Source organism: Anarrhichthys ocellatus, unplaced genomic scaffold (genome assembly GCF_004355925.1).
Source record: "Anarrhichthys ocellatus isolate YVR2014 unplaced genomic scaffold, GSC_Weel_1.0 scaffold64, whole genome shotgun sequence".
Classification (NCBI taxonomy): Eukaryota; Metazoa; Chordata; class Actinopteri; order Perciformes; family Anarhichadidae; genus Anarrhichthys; species Anarrhichthys ocellatus.
Genome location: NW_022280094.1, coordinates 1,333,627 through 1,352,089, shown reverse-complemented (window position 1 = coordinate 1,352,089; position 18,463 = coordinate 1,333,627). Strand labels below are relative to the sequence as shown.

The following is an 18,463-nucleotide window of genomic DNA, read 5'->3' as shown; positions in this document are numbered from 1 at the left end:
GATGGGCCCAGTATAAAGAGAAATTACGGTATTGTATGTGCAATTGAATTAAACTGAAACTGAATACATAATACAAACTATAAATTAAGAACACGACATACTTCCCTGGTTTCGGTGCTTGTTCCTGGTTTACGTGCCAAGCTATACATCCGTGGCACCACTAGAGGTCGCTGTGGTGGACGTATAGATGTAAACTAGCGTCGTTTAGCAGAGTAGCCACAAGGTGGTGCTACCCGCACTTCTTTACAACCTAAACTTTACAGATACGCACATATATTGACAGCTTGGTGTGACTGACTGCGCATTATGAGTCGAATGCATTTGACTCATAATCGCGAGAAAGAGGGGAAGCACTTCATGAAGTATTGATGTTGACATAAAGACGTTTGTCTCTGGCATGCTGAGTGTGTTTACAAGCGTCCGGAGGAGCTGATCAACTGACCTGTAGAGTCAGCTCACGTGACAGTATGGAGGCGTCGCTGAAAACATTCACCCGTTCACCACACACACACACACACACATCAGCAGCAACCCACTCCACAATAAACGGATACGGCGACAAAACAATTGTGATCAACTCAGTGCGCAGCGTTTATTTATCCAGATCGCAATGAAATGAGGGGAGCATGGGGGCCAAAGAGTCGAGGATCGGATTCCTGTCGTATGACGAGGCAGTCAAGAGAGGTAAGCCGAAAAGCAACGGGCTAGATTCACCTCAGTGGCGCTAGCTTAGCTAACTGTCAGCTTTTAGGCTAGGCCGGTGCACAAGAGGACAACGTCCTGACTTCCCTTTTAAAATCTAGAGGTTTTAGTGGCCATGGTTGTTGGATAAGGTAGACCCCTTTCAAAAAAATAACACACTGGCTCCGGAACCACCACGATATATGAATACATTCGGCATAGCAAGATGTCGGAAAGCCTCACGGAATTTAAGTACATGTTAAATGTTACATGTTAAGTTTAACAATAGCTACGTCTATATTGTCTGCAGTCTCCTTCCACCAAAACGCACGTCGGATGCAGTAAGAAGCGTTTCCTAGTAACGTTAATTACAGCATAACGCTAAATCTGTAGCTTAACGTCGTTGTATGGATTCTGTTCATCCCGAACCGGGTTATTCTTCCGAGCAATGTGGAAATGGAACTGACTGGTACTTTATGAGGCGCTTGCCTTCTGTTACAAGCAAGGTCACGTAAAACTGTCAGATGTTTTGGACTGTGCTTGGCGTGACGTTCTGGCCACAGCTACCAAAGCGTTGGTAGAGGCGCTAGTGTCGGCTGGAGAGGGATGGGCTGACTGACAGTAGCGCTATTTGGCAAAACAGTTGCGCAAACAGCCTCGAATGTGTGCTCACTTTCTAGCTGGACGACAGAGCTAGGCTGAGTGACACGCCACTCAGCCTAGCTCTTATCACTTTAGGTAGCTAATGTTGAACACTGCTAATGTAGCGTTATGTGCTGCAACTAGCTAGCTTACTTGTCTACTAGCTAGACAGTTAGTTAGCTGGGTCGCTACAGCTAAGTTCCCAGAGGGACGTGCCTCCAGACAGTCTGTGTGAGCCTTCGTCTGGCGGATTTACAACCCAGCCATGTGACATGGCCAACCTTAATCGGCAATGTTTGTGCCAGCGGACTGTCAAGTCGCTTCCACTAATGTACACGTAGTAGTTAGCAAGCTGTGTAACGGTAGTCAGGGCGTTTGGCTGAACAACAAACCGCCATGCTTCACGTTGCCATTGCTGTCGCTGCATTTAGTTGCTTAGAGTCGAAGTGGACATTTTTTTTTTTTTTTTTCACTGGGTGAGCCCAAAACATAAAGTAGGGTCTCCCAGACCTGTATATACCGCAACGTCAAGTAAAGCACAAAGCTGGGTAACTGTGTAACTGATGCATGTATAGTCTTGAGTGTTGGTGCACTTATGTAAGATGTGGGTGAGCATTTATCAGGAAGCACGGCGGATATCTTATCCCTGATCCCCTTCTTGTTGCACTTTACTCCCTGGGTGTCCTGTAGCTGACCTTTGTCTGCCTTGACTCCAGGCTATGAGAGGCTGTTACACATCTATCCAGGGTGCCCATACCTTAACCAGGGCTCTACAGGGAAGTTAGACAGACCTGTCCTTTGCATTCATATTTATTTCAATGATAAAGGTTTGTAACTTAATTTCAGCCAGGATTCTTCACTATAGTTTTACCACTGAAGACTACGTTTGAACACACCTCGACCTATTGCCGTTTCTATTGCCTAAATTGCATCTTTTCAATATCGGCTCCTTGTGTGGTGGTTGGGGCATTCCTCAATTCCTGAACACACACACACACACACACACATGGGCGGTGGAATTATCCAGCCATCCAGCCTTATCTGACCAGTCACATGGCAACATTCCTAATTCCCACCAAGGGCTCGACTGCCGTAATTATGAGGTCAGTTTTCATGGAAGCTCAGTCTAGCAGGACACCAGCAGGATAGTGGGCAGGGGACCTCCTGGGTGAGATGTTAGGCTTAGATGTGTTTCTGCAGTAGGCTAAACCCAGGGTCAAACTTCTTTCAAGACTACATTTGCAGGGTTGATTATGCAGTCTCTGTTCATTTAGTTTCTAACCGCGACATGCGTGATTGCTAACATATGCCTAGAGTGAGAACGGGGATTTTTATTTTTTATTAGAGATATTCATGTCCTCTTTACAATAAAGAAATGGATAAGATATGAGAAAATCATACAGAACATAATCAGTGTGGCTGCTTAAAACACTGGGTACCATAAGGTCATCGTATCGTCACACTGATACTGAATAGCCTACTTCTATGAATTGTATCGGCATACAACGGACTTCTTTCGTGACGAGCTAACACAGGTGGTGGATACAGGAGGCTGGAGGCTGGGCGTCTACGTTTCAGAGGCCAAAGTCTGCTTTCTTTTTAAATGGTAAATGATGGGATGACTGAACATTTTAATTTCATAGCAGTGGGCATCTGACTGTGCTCATTGTGTCCTTCAATGTACAAAGTTAAAATAATAAATGATTGGTCAGGAATCAGGAAGCCTTGATAACCTTGTGGTATTGTGAAATGATCCAGCAGGCCAGTTTTATTATGTGCTGAGTAACATCAAGGTTGATGTTTAAAGGAATCTCCTTTTTAAAATGAAATTGACTGCGTAGGAAGAGCCTGCCCTTTACGCTGAATACGTATATTCTCAGGGCCCCACCAATCCATCTTTTTTCTATAACAAAGAAGTTGCTGGGAGACTTGAAGCCAATCTATGGTAGTGGTAGAGGGATGAAGAGAGTAGAGGTGAAATAAGAATAGAATATGAAGGAAAACAGAGAAAATATATCATAATGCTAGCCGGGGCGGCTGCTGGAGCTGATGGCGGCCAATCCAGACAGCCTGTGATCCAACCAGGCTCTCCGCAGCGAGTTAAGAAGCGTCCCATGGTCGGCTCTCCGCTAAAAATACGTGATGCTTAGTCTATTTTAGAAGGTGCCGCTCGAGCTGGGCAACATAACTAACTAGCACAGTGTGTGAAACATAGACATGAATAATGGGACTTCTAACAGTATTAACTTTGTCATCAACAAAGTAGGAAATAATAACAAACGCATGTTGTCTATCAATTCCATTCTTTAAAAATCATCTCCATTTATTCATTTCAGGGCAAAAAACGCTGTTCTGGTACAGTTCATACCGTAAATAATTAATGACAATTACATATTTATTTTTTCAGGAAAAGTGAATGTGTGGTCGTCTTCTGCTTTGTTTTTTTTATTTGAGTGCAATTATCTTGAATGACATAATATGATCCCACACTGTTTGCGTAACTGTTTTGTGGATTTACAATTAAATGGTTCAGCAGTTTTAGTGTTTTCTTGTCTCTCTCTCTCTCTCTCTCTCTCTCTCTCTCTCTCTCTCTCACTCTCACACTCACACTCACACACACACACACTCATTCTTACACACACGTTATGTTGCTTGACAATAAGGATTGCCCACTTGCCCCGTGGTAAGTATGCCAATTTGGGCCAGTAAATCTAGCAAATTACACACAAAAAAATATTAAACGCAGTGATTTTTCTGGAGCTGGATGTCTGGAGGGAAAAATAAATATAACGTTCAACCCTAGCTGAAATGTGTATCTGTTTGTATTGGCAGAGCTGGGGAGGATGTAAAAGGATACATGTCTTTAAACAGGCTGTATACCCCATGTGTTCATACTAGACCACCACATAGTTTAGTAAAGCAACAGTCGCGGTCATCGCTCTAACTAGTCACCTGAGAACTGCAGGGCCTCGCATTTCTTATCGACGTCAGCGGGCTTTATCAGCCGAGGTGATAGGCCGCTGCTTTGCATTCTTACCTTGTGCTCACTGCTTTGTGGATATAGATTGGCCTAATGCTGCCACAAAGGCTTCCAGTATGCTGTTTGCTATGTAAACATGGCCGGCAACTTGCATAAATCAATAACACATAGTCCTAAACCTTCAGTATAAGGAAAGGAGCACAACAAGGGTGTGTGTTGTCTGCTCTCCTTTTCTCTCCTCGCAACAATGCAGCACACCATATGGTGGAGCCTCATCTAAAATACAGAATACTAATCTGAGACAACAATTGTCCAAGTGGCTAAGCTATTGTCTGTAAGTATTATAAAATACTATATTATAGGGCTGTCACAAATATTCTAAATCTAAATATGTACTTGCATACATTTGAGATGATAGACTGTGATTCTAGGCTGTAGTGAGCTACCGGACTCGGCAAGGCGTTTCAGAGATGGAGAGAAAATGTTGCTAGTATATTAGCTTAGCATTCAGCTAACCTCACAGAAGGCTCATCTATTAGAGAGATGGAGAGAAATGTTGCTGCTAGGCTTAGCATGGCGACGCCTGTAAGCCTAGCAGCGGAGGGCTGGCTACTAATCCGCCATGCTTCCACGCAACACCGAACACAGAAAACCGTCTGAATAAAGTTGTCATTTATCTGGCGATAGCAATGTAGCTTTCCTACACTGTGACAAGAGTGTGTGGGTGAAGCATTAAGTTGTTAAATTGTACTCATTTAGCAGCTGGCTAGTTTGCCAGCTCTGGAGATAGACTAGCTAGCCAGCTGTCCTCTCCAAATCAACTTATATTGTCACGCATGTACACAGCACACATTGAAATTAAGCCTCTGCATTTAACCCACCTTAGTATTAGGAGCAGTGGGCAGTTTGGGTGTACGGTGCCTTGCTCAAGGGCACCTTGGCAGTGCCCAGGAGGCGAGCTGGCACCTCTCCAGCACCCAGTCCATGGTCCGTCTCCACAGACGGAGCTACTGCCACCCAGAGCTCCCATCATGAATCGCTGTTCCTCCTCCTCCAAAGTGAGCTACAGGAATAAATAGGTGTGAGGACTTTATTCTGTTTAGGTGCCTCATCATATTGGTTGTGTTGATATTGCGCGTAGCTGTGAGGCTCTCATTGGTTTCACCCTTATTGTAGCTCCCATAATAGCACCCATGGTAGCTTTGACTTGTCATAGTAGGAGGAGCACAGATGTTACCAACAACATTAACGATGGCTCTGTTCTAATCAAGTGTCCAAGTAAGCCGTGACAGTGAGCCAGCATGCATCATAGCAGGACCCTGAAGCTGAAGCAGCTACTGCCTAGTCCCAGTACATGTCGAGGTGTCTTTTGGAAAAGGTTTATTACTCGGAGTTAAGTAAGGCACAGGTTAGCAACACAGCGCCACTGACCTGTAAAATGATGACACGATAGGGGAATGGGAATAATTTGGTTTGATTTTGAAACTGAGAATTTCAACATTTTAACGTCCTTTGAAAAGACTTCACTGTAACCTAATTGCCATTTTCCCCAACTGTCACTGGACCGCAGCAAAAAACAAAGTCTATGCTGAACCAAGGGCATAGTAGTATCACAATGAGTAAATAGCTTTGTTATATGTTGTTTTTCTCTTTCCAACCCCGTTAAACAGCATCCTCATGCTGAACGTTTGGTGTCATGCCTGCAGGTGAAGTGAGCTTTTTAAGAACAGCACTCCCTGTATGTTTGTGCCTGCAGCTTCTGTTGACAGTTCACCATGACTAAAAGGTTGCCGGGGCTCATGTGAGTTTAGTATTTGCATGCCTCTCTAGATGCCTCGTGCTCCCTGTCCGAGTGTTTCCAGTCTTGCTGGTAGCAGCAGGCGAGCACACCCGCTTTATATTTCAAAGGACAACAAACATTGAGTCACAGCAGGAGGCTTTGTTGGCTGCTGCTCTGCTGCCACAATGATTAAGTAAGGTGGTGTAGCACTGAAAACCTGCTGAGACAGACAGACAGACCGTGGGACCCAGAGACACCAATGGAGACTAATAGAAGAGCTAAGCATGCATTGCTGTGTATCTGCCAATAACTATTGTGTATTATGTTCCCAGGCTTTGTCTGTAAACTGTGTGCGGATGGAGAGTGTGTTGGTGCAGTAGCAGAAATCAGACCCATTGTTTGGTCTGCATTGAATGGTAACCATTGCAGTTGATACAGCCCAGTGTCCAATAACACCCCCATTGCATCACAGCATCAACAATACAGTGTGTTCTATAATGTGGACGCTTTGTTTTCCTCCCCGTTGGTCCGTCTAATTGTAACAATTTAGCTATTATCTGGTAGGACGAGGCATTTTCTTAATGGGCTGTTTTGATTTTCAGTAGCAGTGCCTTGAGATGTTTCTGTCTCACTTGACTGAAGTGAAACAAGAGCCAGCTGAGACTGTAGTCATCAACCCCCGCTAAACTCACAAGTGCAGTGATTTTGTAAATGCATGATTATGTTGAAAGTCCATGGAACAATGTTTGGAAGGAAAAAATTAATTTCATAAATGGTCATGCTGGGCCATTGAAGTAAAAAACAATAATTACAGAGCCAGGGAGGGATGTAATATTCCAAGAAAACATCGAAAATTAAAGTCACAAATCTACGAGATGCTCCGATATTATCGGAGATTAAAATGGCAAATCTATAAGAAACTCCGTTTAGCTGTTATTCTGGTAAGGATGGCCTCTTAGAGAGGGGAAGGTCCTGAAAGACGTGAACGCGTTTTCTTTCATGTTCTTTCTGTGTTATTTCTTATGAACACAATGCTGACTTTGGTATGTATTGTACTTAATCCTCATGTTAGACCTTTTATTTACCTTTTATATTGCCAATGGGTTATGAGATGAATCCTAAAGGTGGCTGTATCCGATGTCCTCACTCTGAATGAGGATTAAGTCCTGTATGATACATATGAGGTGTTGAAATTCAGTTCTAAGATGTATCGCGTTGTGGATGATTCTGTGTTGCTGCAGTGACGGAACATAGTGGGGAATTGGTTTCATGTCAGCTCAGTGTGAGTCTATGGTGTCATTCACTGTCGCTTGTTTCTCTTCTCTCTGTTGGTGTTTCACCATTCAAACGATCGGTCTGATAACTTGATGCTCTCGTTACCAACATTAACTCTGTTTCAACGATGTTGGGCTGAGAGAATCGTGTATCAGGCTGAAATTCAATTGGTGGTGTTGTCGACAGATGCAGTGACTTAAAACAAGTAAGAGTAGAAGAGCTCGGAGTAAGGGAAAGTCTTATTCATGCAGTGTAACATGCCACAGACATTCAGGAAGTCTGTGTTAGAGCTGCATTGTGGATTACAGCACACCTATAATGTTCTGTTTATAGAGTTGGATCACACAGTAGTATTGAAAACGTTTCAGCTTTGTATTTCACAGACTGTTGTAGTCAGATTTTTGAGTTCAGGTTTGCTTGTATTATTTGATGAAAAAGTAGCCATGTGCAGTAATACAGAATACTGAGGATGCATACATTTGGAAGCATGGAGATCGTGAAGATTTACACCTATACATATACACAATAGATTAGGAGTGGGGTTCTCCAGGCACCTCACGACTCCATTTGATTCCGATTCAGAGGGCTACGATGGCGTTATAAAACCATGATCAACTCTTCTTGATGCATCAAAATGTTTATATACATGATTTATTTTTTAATCACTGTTTATCTGCTATTTGTTATGATTCATGATTAAAAAACAAATTAATTTACCTCATCCTTAGCCTATCTTAGAACGTAAACAAGACGCACGTGTGTTACGTCTGTTGCGTTCAGGGGCAGTGGAAAGGAACGGACAGCCAGGTGTCAAACAATTGTTACAGGAGGTCATAACATTGAGAATTGAGTTTGAAATGTCCGATTATTGAGTTTACAGCATCGAGTCATAATTGTTCAAGAGAGCGCGTGTGAGATAGTGAGTATGAAGTCAACAGTAACGTGAAGCTGTGAATGTGCAGTGTTTTTAAAGTATACCGTCGGTGAATGAATATAGAAAAGCTCCTGTGTTTTGCACTCTTTACCTTTAGGTGACAAGCCACTGAGGTTTGCTCAGCTTTTTTATTTTTAACATTTCTTTTTCACTGATGGCACTTTTAAACGGTTAATTATTAACATCCCTATGGCAAACTGTGGTCGGTGTGTATCAATAAAACACAATGTTAAAATGTCAGCAGCAGCATCATGTTGTGTATATTCAATGTGTTACGGTCAGAAAGAGAGGAACATCTGATGTTTGCAAAGTCATTGTTAGAGCTGATCGACAAGTACTCAAATGTAAGTAGTTGTACTTCTTGTTGTACTTCTTGTTGTACTGCCATGCTTCACTGTTTTATCAGAGATGTGTACATTATTCTTTTGGTGTGAAAGCTGCACAGCCTCCCTACACGTCTGGAACTTCACCACAGACACAATCAAAAGGACTAAAGCCAGACAAAGCTGTAGTGAGCTGTACGAGATTACACAAGTGGAGATTAATTGGTTTAATTCACGGAAACAAAGCTGTAGTGCAAGCAAACCGATTTGTTTAATGCACTTCATTAACATCAAATAAGATGCTAATCCTAGAATGTGTAGTATAATATTGTGCTTTAATGCTACGTTCACACCAAACGCAAAGAGAATTTTCACGTCGCATTATTCACGGGAGTTTGATCGCGAGGTTTGCGACGTTTATTCGTTTCATTCAACTCAGCCATTTATTTCAACCATAAAAGAAATAACCTCTATTTCTGCTTAGTACTTGTTGTGGAAGTCCCAGATAGCTGCATGTATTTCATCGAGCTGTATTCACTGTCTAGCAAGCCACATGTCGGCTGTTTTACTACAGCTGTATGAACACAAAACAAACAGATTTTGCTGTGATTGAATTGCAATAAACAAAATAACTACAAAGTGATGCAGAATTCATGTTTTGTTAGTTCTCTCCGTAAGACGTCAAGCAAATAACTTTTAAAATGCTTGTTTTCTTTGGAATGATCGGTGCTAGGCTATGCTAACATTGTAGCAGCTAAAATGACATAATATAGGCATAAATACAGCAGCGTAGTTATTGTTTGTACTCTTTTATTCACATGCATGTACACACAGTTTGGTCCGGTCTCTAATATGAGCTGTCGTAGCTCTGGGTGAACACCTTAGGCTACAAGATATTCTTCCTCCATAGTTTGTGATTCAACAACAGCAGGACGTCAGCGACAGGAGGTTTCTACTGCACACCCTGTAGAGGAGAGAGCAGAGACAGGCTGCTGATCGGGCTCTGCAGAGTCTACACAACATGTTGTGCTTCTTGTCTTGTGTCCGTCAGCTCCTGCCTTACATGCCACACAGGGTGCTCTATTCTCTGTTGCTGGAGCTGTGTGCACTCTGCTGATCCATGTGTTTGATTGGCTGCCTGAAGGGTTGCTGAAGCCTGTGATTCAGCACTTCGACACTAATCAGTTCTGCACTCCGATTGGGTGGTTTATGCCCCCCACACATAGATTAGATAAACTTAGAATACATATTTGGTAAGGTCCGAGCAGCATGCTGTGTGAAGGTCGACACCCTGCTGTTCTGGGACACTTTGTCACTTATGGCAATTTTTTAAATTGTAACCAGGCAGAGGGATGCTCTGTTTTGCAGGAAAGCCCCAGTCCTCACTCACACAGTTCCACACATTAACCAGTGTTTCCCACAGGAGTCAGTGAGGCCTCGGACCCTACATGCTCCCCAGGAAGAAACCTTTGTACATTTTAAAGTTAAATGGATCGATCTTCTGTACTTTCAGAGAGGAGAGGTTAGATCTATAAATAACTGCTGTGGTAGAATGTAATTAAGTACATTTAGGCTACCTTCCATTTTATGTAACTTTATACTTGTACTCCACTACATCTCAGAGCGAAATATTGTACTTTCTGCATTTATTTGACAAAATCAATTACTAGCTACTTTGCAGATTTAGATTCTTAATACAAAATATAAATTAACTATAATGTACTTTAAAGTAGTATATATAATCATTAAGTATCCTATTATAAAGTACCTCAAATGAGCTTTACCAGCAGCAACATTAAAGGACCAGCTCATTAGCACATCAGTGATTATATTCCAATAATAATCCAATATTCTGAAACCATTCTGCATGATTTTTTTTTTTTTTAAATCTTTTGCTACTTGAAGTATATTTTGATGCTAATACTTTTGTACTTTTATGCAGCCCAAGTCCTGAATGCAGGACTTTTTACAGTATTTTTACATTTTTTTAGTATTACTTTTACTGAAGTAAAATATCTGTGTACTTTTTTTACTGAGCTCTAGTAAGCACGGTGAGAGAAGAGAGAGAGAAGTCCACGGGCCCAGAGAGCGGTGAGTTCCCTGCGAGGGGCCACACAGCCGGAGCTGTTGGCCACCTTTACGCTGGCCTTTCTGAGTCCACCTGGAGCTGGGCTTGGCTAGGGCCAGCCAGCGTACCTGTGGAGAAGTGTAAATATTTTAGATTAATTATAAAACTGTGGCAGGACAAAGTGCACCATGGCGGGCTGCCACAGTCTAGGTAATTAAGCCCTGTTAACACCCGGAGGCTGCCCAGTACAACCAGACTCATCTGTTGGCCACTGAGCAGCTCTACTGGTGCAGTTGCTGCTCTTTCACTTTACCCTCTCCTCAGACTTATCCTGTTCATTCAGGAGACCAAACAGCCGACCTCACAGATTGTAGTAGACTGCTCAGCACCAGTTCCATCGAGGTCTGTAAAGTATATGGAGTCTGAATTAGTTTGTTCCGGAGTGTTGTTGAGACAACCCCCTTTTATTTTTTAAAACATTGACAAGATTTTCAAGACGCAATGAACCACAGGCTGCCATCAGGCTGCTGGCCCTGATGGCATCCCCGGACGCGTGCTCAGGGCCTGTGCTGGGCAGCTGACTGAGGTCCTGACTGACATCTTCAACCTGTCACTGGCCCAAGCAGCTGTACCCACATGCTCCAAAACGCCTCAATCGTGCCAGTGCCAAAGCACTCCACTGCAGCGAGCCTAAACGACTTCCGCCCTGTTGCACTCACCCCCATCATCATGAAGTGCTTCGAGAGGCTGATCCTGGCTTATCTCAAAACCTGCCTACCACCCACACTGGACCCCCTCCAATTCGCCTACCGCCAGAACAGGTGTACAGGACGCCATCTCCATGGTGCTTCACTCCGCCCTCTCCCACCTGGACAACAACACCTATGTGAGAATGCTGTTTATCGATTTCAGTTCAGCATTCAACACCATCACCCCCTCCAAACTGATCACCAAACTAGGTGACCGTGGCATCAACACCCCCCTCTGCAGCTGGATACTGGACTTCCTAACCAACGAACCCCAGTAGGTTAGGTTAGGCAATCACACCTCCACCCTCACCCTGAACACTGGCGTTCCACAGGGCTGTGTGCTGAGTACTCCTACTCCCTGTTCACCTGTGACTGCATGCCTCTACATGGTACCAATACCATTACCAAGTTTGCAGACGACACAACGGTGGTGGGCCTCATCAACAACGATGATGAGTCGGCCTACAGGGAGGAGGTCCGGCACCTGGCAGCGTGGTGCGCCAACAACAGCCTGGCTCTCAACACCAAAAAGACCAAGGAGCTTATTGTGGACTTCAGAAAGACCAAAGGCTGCACACACAACCATCCATATCAATGGAACAGTGGTTGACGTGTCACCAGCTTTAGGTTTCTGGGTGTCCACATCTCAGAGGACCTCTCTTGGACCCTCAACACCTCAACCCTGGTCAAGAAGGCACACCAGCGTCTCTTCTTCCTGAGGAGACTGAAGAACATCCACGTCTCCTCTGATCCTGGTGAAGTTCTACCGCTGCCCAACATATCACCGGTACTCCACTCCCTGCCATCGAGACCGTCCACCTCAAGCGCTGCCTGCGGAGAGCGCGCAGCATCGTCAGGGACACCTCACACCCCGACCATAGACTGTTTGCCCTCCCCTCTGGGAGGCGCTATAAGAGTCTCTGTTCCAGGACCAGCAGGCTCAGCAACAGCTTCTTCCCCTCAGCTGTCACTTTACTAAACTCTGCACCACTCTGCACTTCTGGTTAGATGCTAAAACTGTGTTTCGTTGTCCTAGTACTTGTACTCTGTGCAATGACAGTAAAGTTGAATCTGAATAACATTTTCATTGTGGTATGCCACACAAAGATGTGTTCCCCACACAGCTTTAGTCATTGTGTTGTTTTTTCCAGCAAGGTGCTGTGTTTCTAAATGTGTGGAATGTCCAGAGATGTCTTTGTCGTTGTTCTCTGGCTGTGTGCACATCCTTGATCCTTGACTAGTTAGTTTACAGCCTCCAGAACAGTGCCAGGCTGGTAACCGTGTTAGTGTAGCGGCCACAGTCGGTACTGACCCATGCTGGCTCAAAAATGTTTTTTTCCCCACACACAGTTATTTAAGAAAAATGAACAGCTGTGACATGATTGATACAATACAATAGATCCACTCAAATTTGAAGTCTATAGAAGAGCCATATCAGTAAAGCATTTTTGTGCCATTTGAATAGAATAGAATTTAGACGTCTCTTCATATCCGGGAAACAAATACTCAATTTCAAATGCAGCTTTAAGCCGTTCCACACTCAGCATGGATTTTGTCCAAAAACTTAGCACGGAAATTAATAAAAGCTGATTTTGTGGGTTCTTATGGATGCTTGCACACCCCTGCGGAATATTTGTGCGGAACAAAAAAAACGGACCTTTGTTTCAGCGGATTTTTACCTGCAGAACTATGTTTGACCAATGAAATCCTTTGCTCCAAATGATGTCATGAATAAGTTCCCATCATTCAGTATGATAATTAGCCATGTGCCTCTGTTGGCTGCAGGGAGGCTGTGTATTTTTGGAGCAATGGGAAGTGAGGCATTTTCTACAGCTGCTGTACCCGGAGCACAGTGTGTTGGAATAAAAGACGAGACATAGATAGGGCCTTATATAACTGGTGTCTTCCAAAAAAACCTTAATTCTACTGCATTGCAAGTCAAACATATCCTCGATACCAAGTGTGTCCGTCTGCTTCTGCTTTGCTTTGCGTAAAATGTTCCATTGACTTTTCTTATTTGCTCTCCTTTCTAATATTGCTCATTCTCTGTAATTCTCTTCCCCCTTGTGTAGCCATGTGAGCAATACCCCTTTCCTATTTATAAAATATATACATATATATATATGTATGTATGTATATGTATATATGTATATGTATATATGTATATGTGTATATATATATATATGTGTTTAAAATGCACATCTGTTGTCATAGAGGCCAAAAGTGGTGATGAGCTCTGTAAAGAAAGCTATATTTATCCTGACCTCTAATGCACTCCCAGAGAAACAAAGGAGATGGTACAAGTCACAAGATACATGATGCTAACGCACTTCATGTTTTTCACACCATGAAACAAGCCTTATGACTGACCACTCTGTGAACCTGTGCTCTCCAACATGTCCCACAAAATTCAACAACCAAATCTGTGAATTATTCAAATAAGGGAATAGTTTGACATTTTGGAATATTTGCTTATTAGTTTTTTGTTTTTTTTTGCCAACAGTTATTATGATGGGATCTATCTAAATTCCCTACCGTCACCTCTGAAGCTCACTAATTAACAGGTCATGTCTCGCTTGTTACATTTTTACAAAAACTGAGCTGTAAAAAACAGCACATGATTATTTGAGGGGTGGAGTGCGGGACTATTTCCTGGTTGGGTGCGATTGCTTCCTGGAGTCTTGTTGTCACTGTGAGATTGCCAGGCAGCAAGAAGACACTTTTACACTTTATGCTTCCTGGGAAAAAAGGGTATTTCCCAAAATTGTTAGCGCATTCCTTTAATGCAGTTACAGTAAACCTGTTCCCTTCAGTGTCAAGTGCTTATTTAGTCTGGAAGTCTTACAAAGCCTCATTCCAGGCCTTGCTAATCTTTACTGACGGGAGAAAAGCCTGAATAGCTAGATACATTCAGTCTGCACTTACACTTCTTTTGATGCTTCACCGGTCATATATCTTCCACAATATATTAAATACATGAGGTAATTGGGAGAATTTTTGTAAAGCTCCATTGTGAAAATAGGTAAAAAACAAATAAAAATTCCCTCACTATCAGCTGACCCCCTCATTTTAACAGCTCTATTCAGTTAAATTCCCACCAAGTCCTCATCAATCCTCTATTACATCAATTCTGTCAACACCAGCGTCCTGTTATTGTTTCCTCTTTTATTTGCTTCATTTGCTTCTTCAGATCCCTTTGTTTGTAGTGTAGCAGTAGATTAGGTTAGGACAAAGGTTTTGGAAGAGAGCGCAGCAAAATACAAGTCATGTATTTGAATGACAAAAAATAAATGATTCATGGAGCCGAGGGCGCTCTTTGAGGGCATTTGATTTGGCTTTTTAAAGCCAACTGACCACAGTCAAAAAGAAACTGTGTTGAGTCTCTGCTAGAGTAACGTCTTACAGCTGTATGAATGGTTACTGTGGAGAGAAAAAAGTTCACAAGGCAAACCAATATATACTTTGTAAAAGGTGTGTGTGTGTGTCTGTTCAATAGGAGTGTTCCTGTCTCACCCTGCAATCAAATCTTGACTGTTTTACTCATGGTTACATTCACTTTTGTTGTTATTTGGACTTTGGAAGATAGAGATATTTGTTGAAGTACACCGTTGAGTAAAAACTATTAATGATTTCATTTTTTAAGTCTCTGTAAACCAGAAAGGCGAGGCAGTATAGTTTTTGATAGAGGAGAGAGACAGCACGGCGGTGCTGTGAATGAAGGCAAACAAGTCAACTTAGACGCTTACAGAATTAACAATGCACAAATTTGGCACAACTGTATTTCTGCATCAATTCCATTCATGCTGATATTTTCCATGCAGATGGTAGAAGTGTAGAGTCCGAGCTGAAGATGCAGCACGGCGTGAGTGCTTTTCCATATGACAGGAACAGCACAGTAATATAATTAGCTCACGTTGATGTTGTGAAAGGGTTAGACTGTGAAGCAATGGATTACCACTCACTCAACTGCTGTTCAGAGTAGAGCCGATAAGAAATACCAGTAACGTGACCTGATTGTTGATGGAGAGTTGTGGTTGCTTGGGTGAAATAAGAGAGAGATCAAAAGTGGTGATAGTGAGTAGAAGTGTGATACATTCCCAAAAATATCCATGATGGTACCATGTAGCAACTCTTTTTAAAGAAGCTGTCCTAACTACGGCTAGTCTTGTCCGTTCCATTGGGCGCTGCCGTTGACTGGTTGTGTGGAGGCTGAATTGCTACTGAGGCACAGTGTGAAAAGAGTGGTGCAGACAAATCTCCACACACATTTCCACATCTTTGCCACTGCAGAAGTGTAGCAACAGTCCTATGTGAAAACAGTTGAAGTTGAGAGGCCTGCTGAGGTGTAGCTGATGACTTGTCTGTATTTTCTATTAAATATTGAAGTTTCTAAATGGGTGTTTTGGCACGCCTTGTCAAGTGGCGCTATCCATGGTCCTGAAAGGAGGCTTGAATTTGGGCATGTTAAATCAGCATTTAACCTTTTGTTTTGTTATTTAATATTGTATTCCCTATTTGTCTGAAAGGACAAGGCAAGTTACTGAATATATGTTGCACTACTTGATGAATTAAATATAAAAATGCATTAAAGTATTAAAAAAGTTCAACTTCCAAAATTGTTTTATTAAAATTCAGTTTAACAGCTGTAAGACTTAGCCGAACAGGCTTTGTCTATACAGGCCCACTTTGGTTAATGATTAAATTTAACGTATCAAAAACATCCCCCCCCCCCCCTCTGATTGGCTACATGTTACTGACCCCTTACCGAGGCTGCTGACATTGGCAACATATTATACTCTGTGTTGGCAACATTGCTAATGTTAGCTATATATTACACTGAGCGCTTAGTGAGGTCATTAGCGTTGTCTACATATTACACTCTGTTAGCAAGGTCGCTAACGTTGGCTTCATATCACATCCTGGCGTTAGCAAGGTTGTTAACGTCGCCTACATATTACTCTCAGCCATTAGTAAGGTTGCTAATGAGTAAATGTAATAACTACACTGTACTAGTATTTTACAAATACCAACCTGTCCACGAGCAGTAACGCCACTTCACTGTCTGGTGCTGCTGCAGACACCACAATGGTGGATAACAAGTGAGGTGCCTGGTTCCAATACTGCAGCCGCCCTGATCTCATGGGGTTGTCTTAGCTTATGTCTCCATGACGCCAAAGCAGGTCAGGATAAACTCAGGCAGAGATCTAACGTGCTGCGTTGTTTTGCATCGATCGTGCTCAGGCCTGGATCATCTCAAACAAGCCGACTGTAACCTGACACTTTTCACCACTACTGCTCTACCGTCATGCTGCAGTGTTTTGCTGCTGCAGCTCCCTTCATCATCAGTCTCATTCTGATGTGCTTCGATTTGTATGAAAACTGAGTTCTTGTTGCTGCTCAGATACTTTAAGAGCTCTGTCTGACAGCAGAGCCTTTTTCTGCCTGTCTCTATTACCGTTTGCTACAAATGGTCAATTCTTTGATGCATTTGACTCTGACTGACTGAAATATGACTATTGATGGCACATTGGCCGTGAGTTATGGGCTGAGCTATCATGACCATCTATTCATTATTGCTTTTTCATCATTCACATATCAGCTCTGTGGGTCATCGATTAAGTTCTGTCAACATTTTGATCATGTAGCTGAGGTGTGAACACATGGAAGCTGCAACTCAGTCAGATTTCCAAGTGTTGATGACTGAAATTGTTCAGTTCAAAGCCCTTGTTTTTGGTATACCTGCGTGTGCGTGCGAACGTAAAAGTGAGATGTGATGTCCATTTGAGACATTTTGAGCATTTTGTCGGTCTATTTTTCGTTTGTTTCACCCAAAACACGAAAACCTTTGTCTCAGTTTTATTTTCCTAATCATATGCAGTGTTTCATATGTTCCTGATTTTTTTTTTTTTTTTTTTGTTTCTGGGAATTTTGAGACTTTGATAATTCCTAGAAAATTGCATTAGCAACTTGACTTTCCAAAAACAATGTCCTGGTTACTCAGGACAAACTTAAATCTTTGTTCAGTCGAAAACAGTGCTTGTTAAAGTCTTATTAGCATTACACTGCTCTTGTTTGTGCTGTGCTTACTGTTGGTCCTGTTAGCAGATTGTTTTATAACAGTTTGCTTATGATCTCTTTTCTTCTCCTGTCTTTTTCTCTCTAGTCACTGATGTTGAATTGAAGCGGCTGAAAGATGCCTTCAAGAGAACGAGCGGCCTCACCTACTACATGACCCAGCAGTGCTTCTACAGGGAAGTGCTGGGAGATGGAGTTCCCCCTAAAGTTGCAGAGGTAAGCCACAGTAATGTCACACGCCGTGTACCATTGACCATGATGGTTAATCTAAAGTGATAGTTACAGTGAGACGCTGAAGGTAGCCACCAACAATAGGATAGGTTAAGTGAGGAGTGAGCATCCAGTGTCCCCTGCAATATGTGTGTCCTGTAGAACTGAGGTGACAGAGGATATCTGATGAAGTACATGTTCAAAATGGAGAAGACTTGGGTGATATTGTTGTGTGTGTGTGTGGTGGGACATAGGGATCAATATTTGGTAATATTAGCTAGCGGTTCCAAGCAGAGGATACCAGGAGAACACTAACAGGAAGACGTATCTGAGAGTGCTGCTTGAGCGTTCGGTAGCTAACGAGCGAGCCCTCTGGCTCCTTTTTCCTCTCTATTGAGAGCTGCACATGCTCAGTACCGATCGGGTAAAACCCTTGCATACTATACAACTTACTGGTGTCGGTTCGTTACTCTTTACTGGCCAATAAGCAAGTCCAGATATGGGAATGTAAATGCAATCCATTTACTATTGAACATCAGAGCATGCGTCTTCTCTCTCTTTCTCTCAGCATCTCTGCTTCCTCTTTTCCTTTGTCACCATGGCAGCAGTTACTGCGGTGACAGCGGTCCAGATCTAAGGTTGCTGCTGGTCTGCTCAAACAGAAACATGGCCAGAAACATTAGTCATATTCACTCTTCCAATGTTTATATATATATGTATATATATGTATGTGTATATATATGTAT

At 42.7% G+C, this 18,463-nt stretch overlaps 2 protein-coding genes across 8 annotated transcripts in view; one reads left to right on the top strand and one right to left on the bottom strand.

Annotated features, from left to right (window-relative positions):
• The window catches only part of LOC116397210 (uncharacterized), a 5,196-nt gene extending 4,365 nt beyond the window's left edge, over positions 1–831 (bottom strand). Inside the window, exon 1 of the mRNA XM_031872439.1 lies at positions 102–831. Coding sequence (XP_031728299.1) covers positions 102–149 — 48 coding nt within the window. The 5' untranslated portion in view covers positions 150–831. The remainder of the gene's footprint in view (positions 1–101) is intronic.
• Positions 470–18,463, top strand: part of usp32 (ubiquitin specific peptidase 32) — a 76,362-nt gene continuing 58,368 nt past the window's right edge. For 4 of the 7 annotated variants that reach the window (XM_031872432.1, XM_031872435.1, XM_031872434.1 and 1 more), the window contains exons 1-2: positions 470–684; positions 17,596–17,723. In XM_031872432.1, coding sequence (XP_031728292.1) covers positions 627–684; positions 17,596–17,723 — 186 coding nt within the window. In that variant the 5' untranslated portion in view covers positions 470–626. The remainder of the gene's footprint in view (positions 685–17,595; positions 17,724–18,463) is intronic. The other 3 variants (XM_031872437.1, XM_031872436.1, XM_031872433.1) reach the window with 1 other exon arrangement.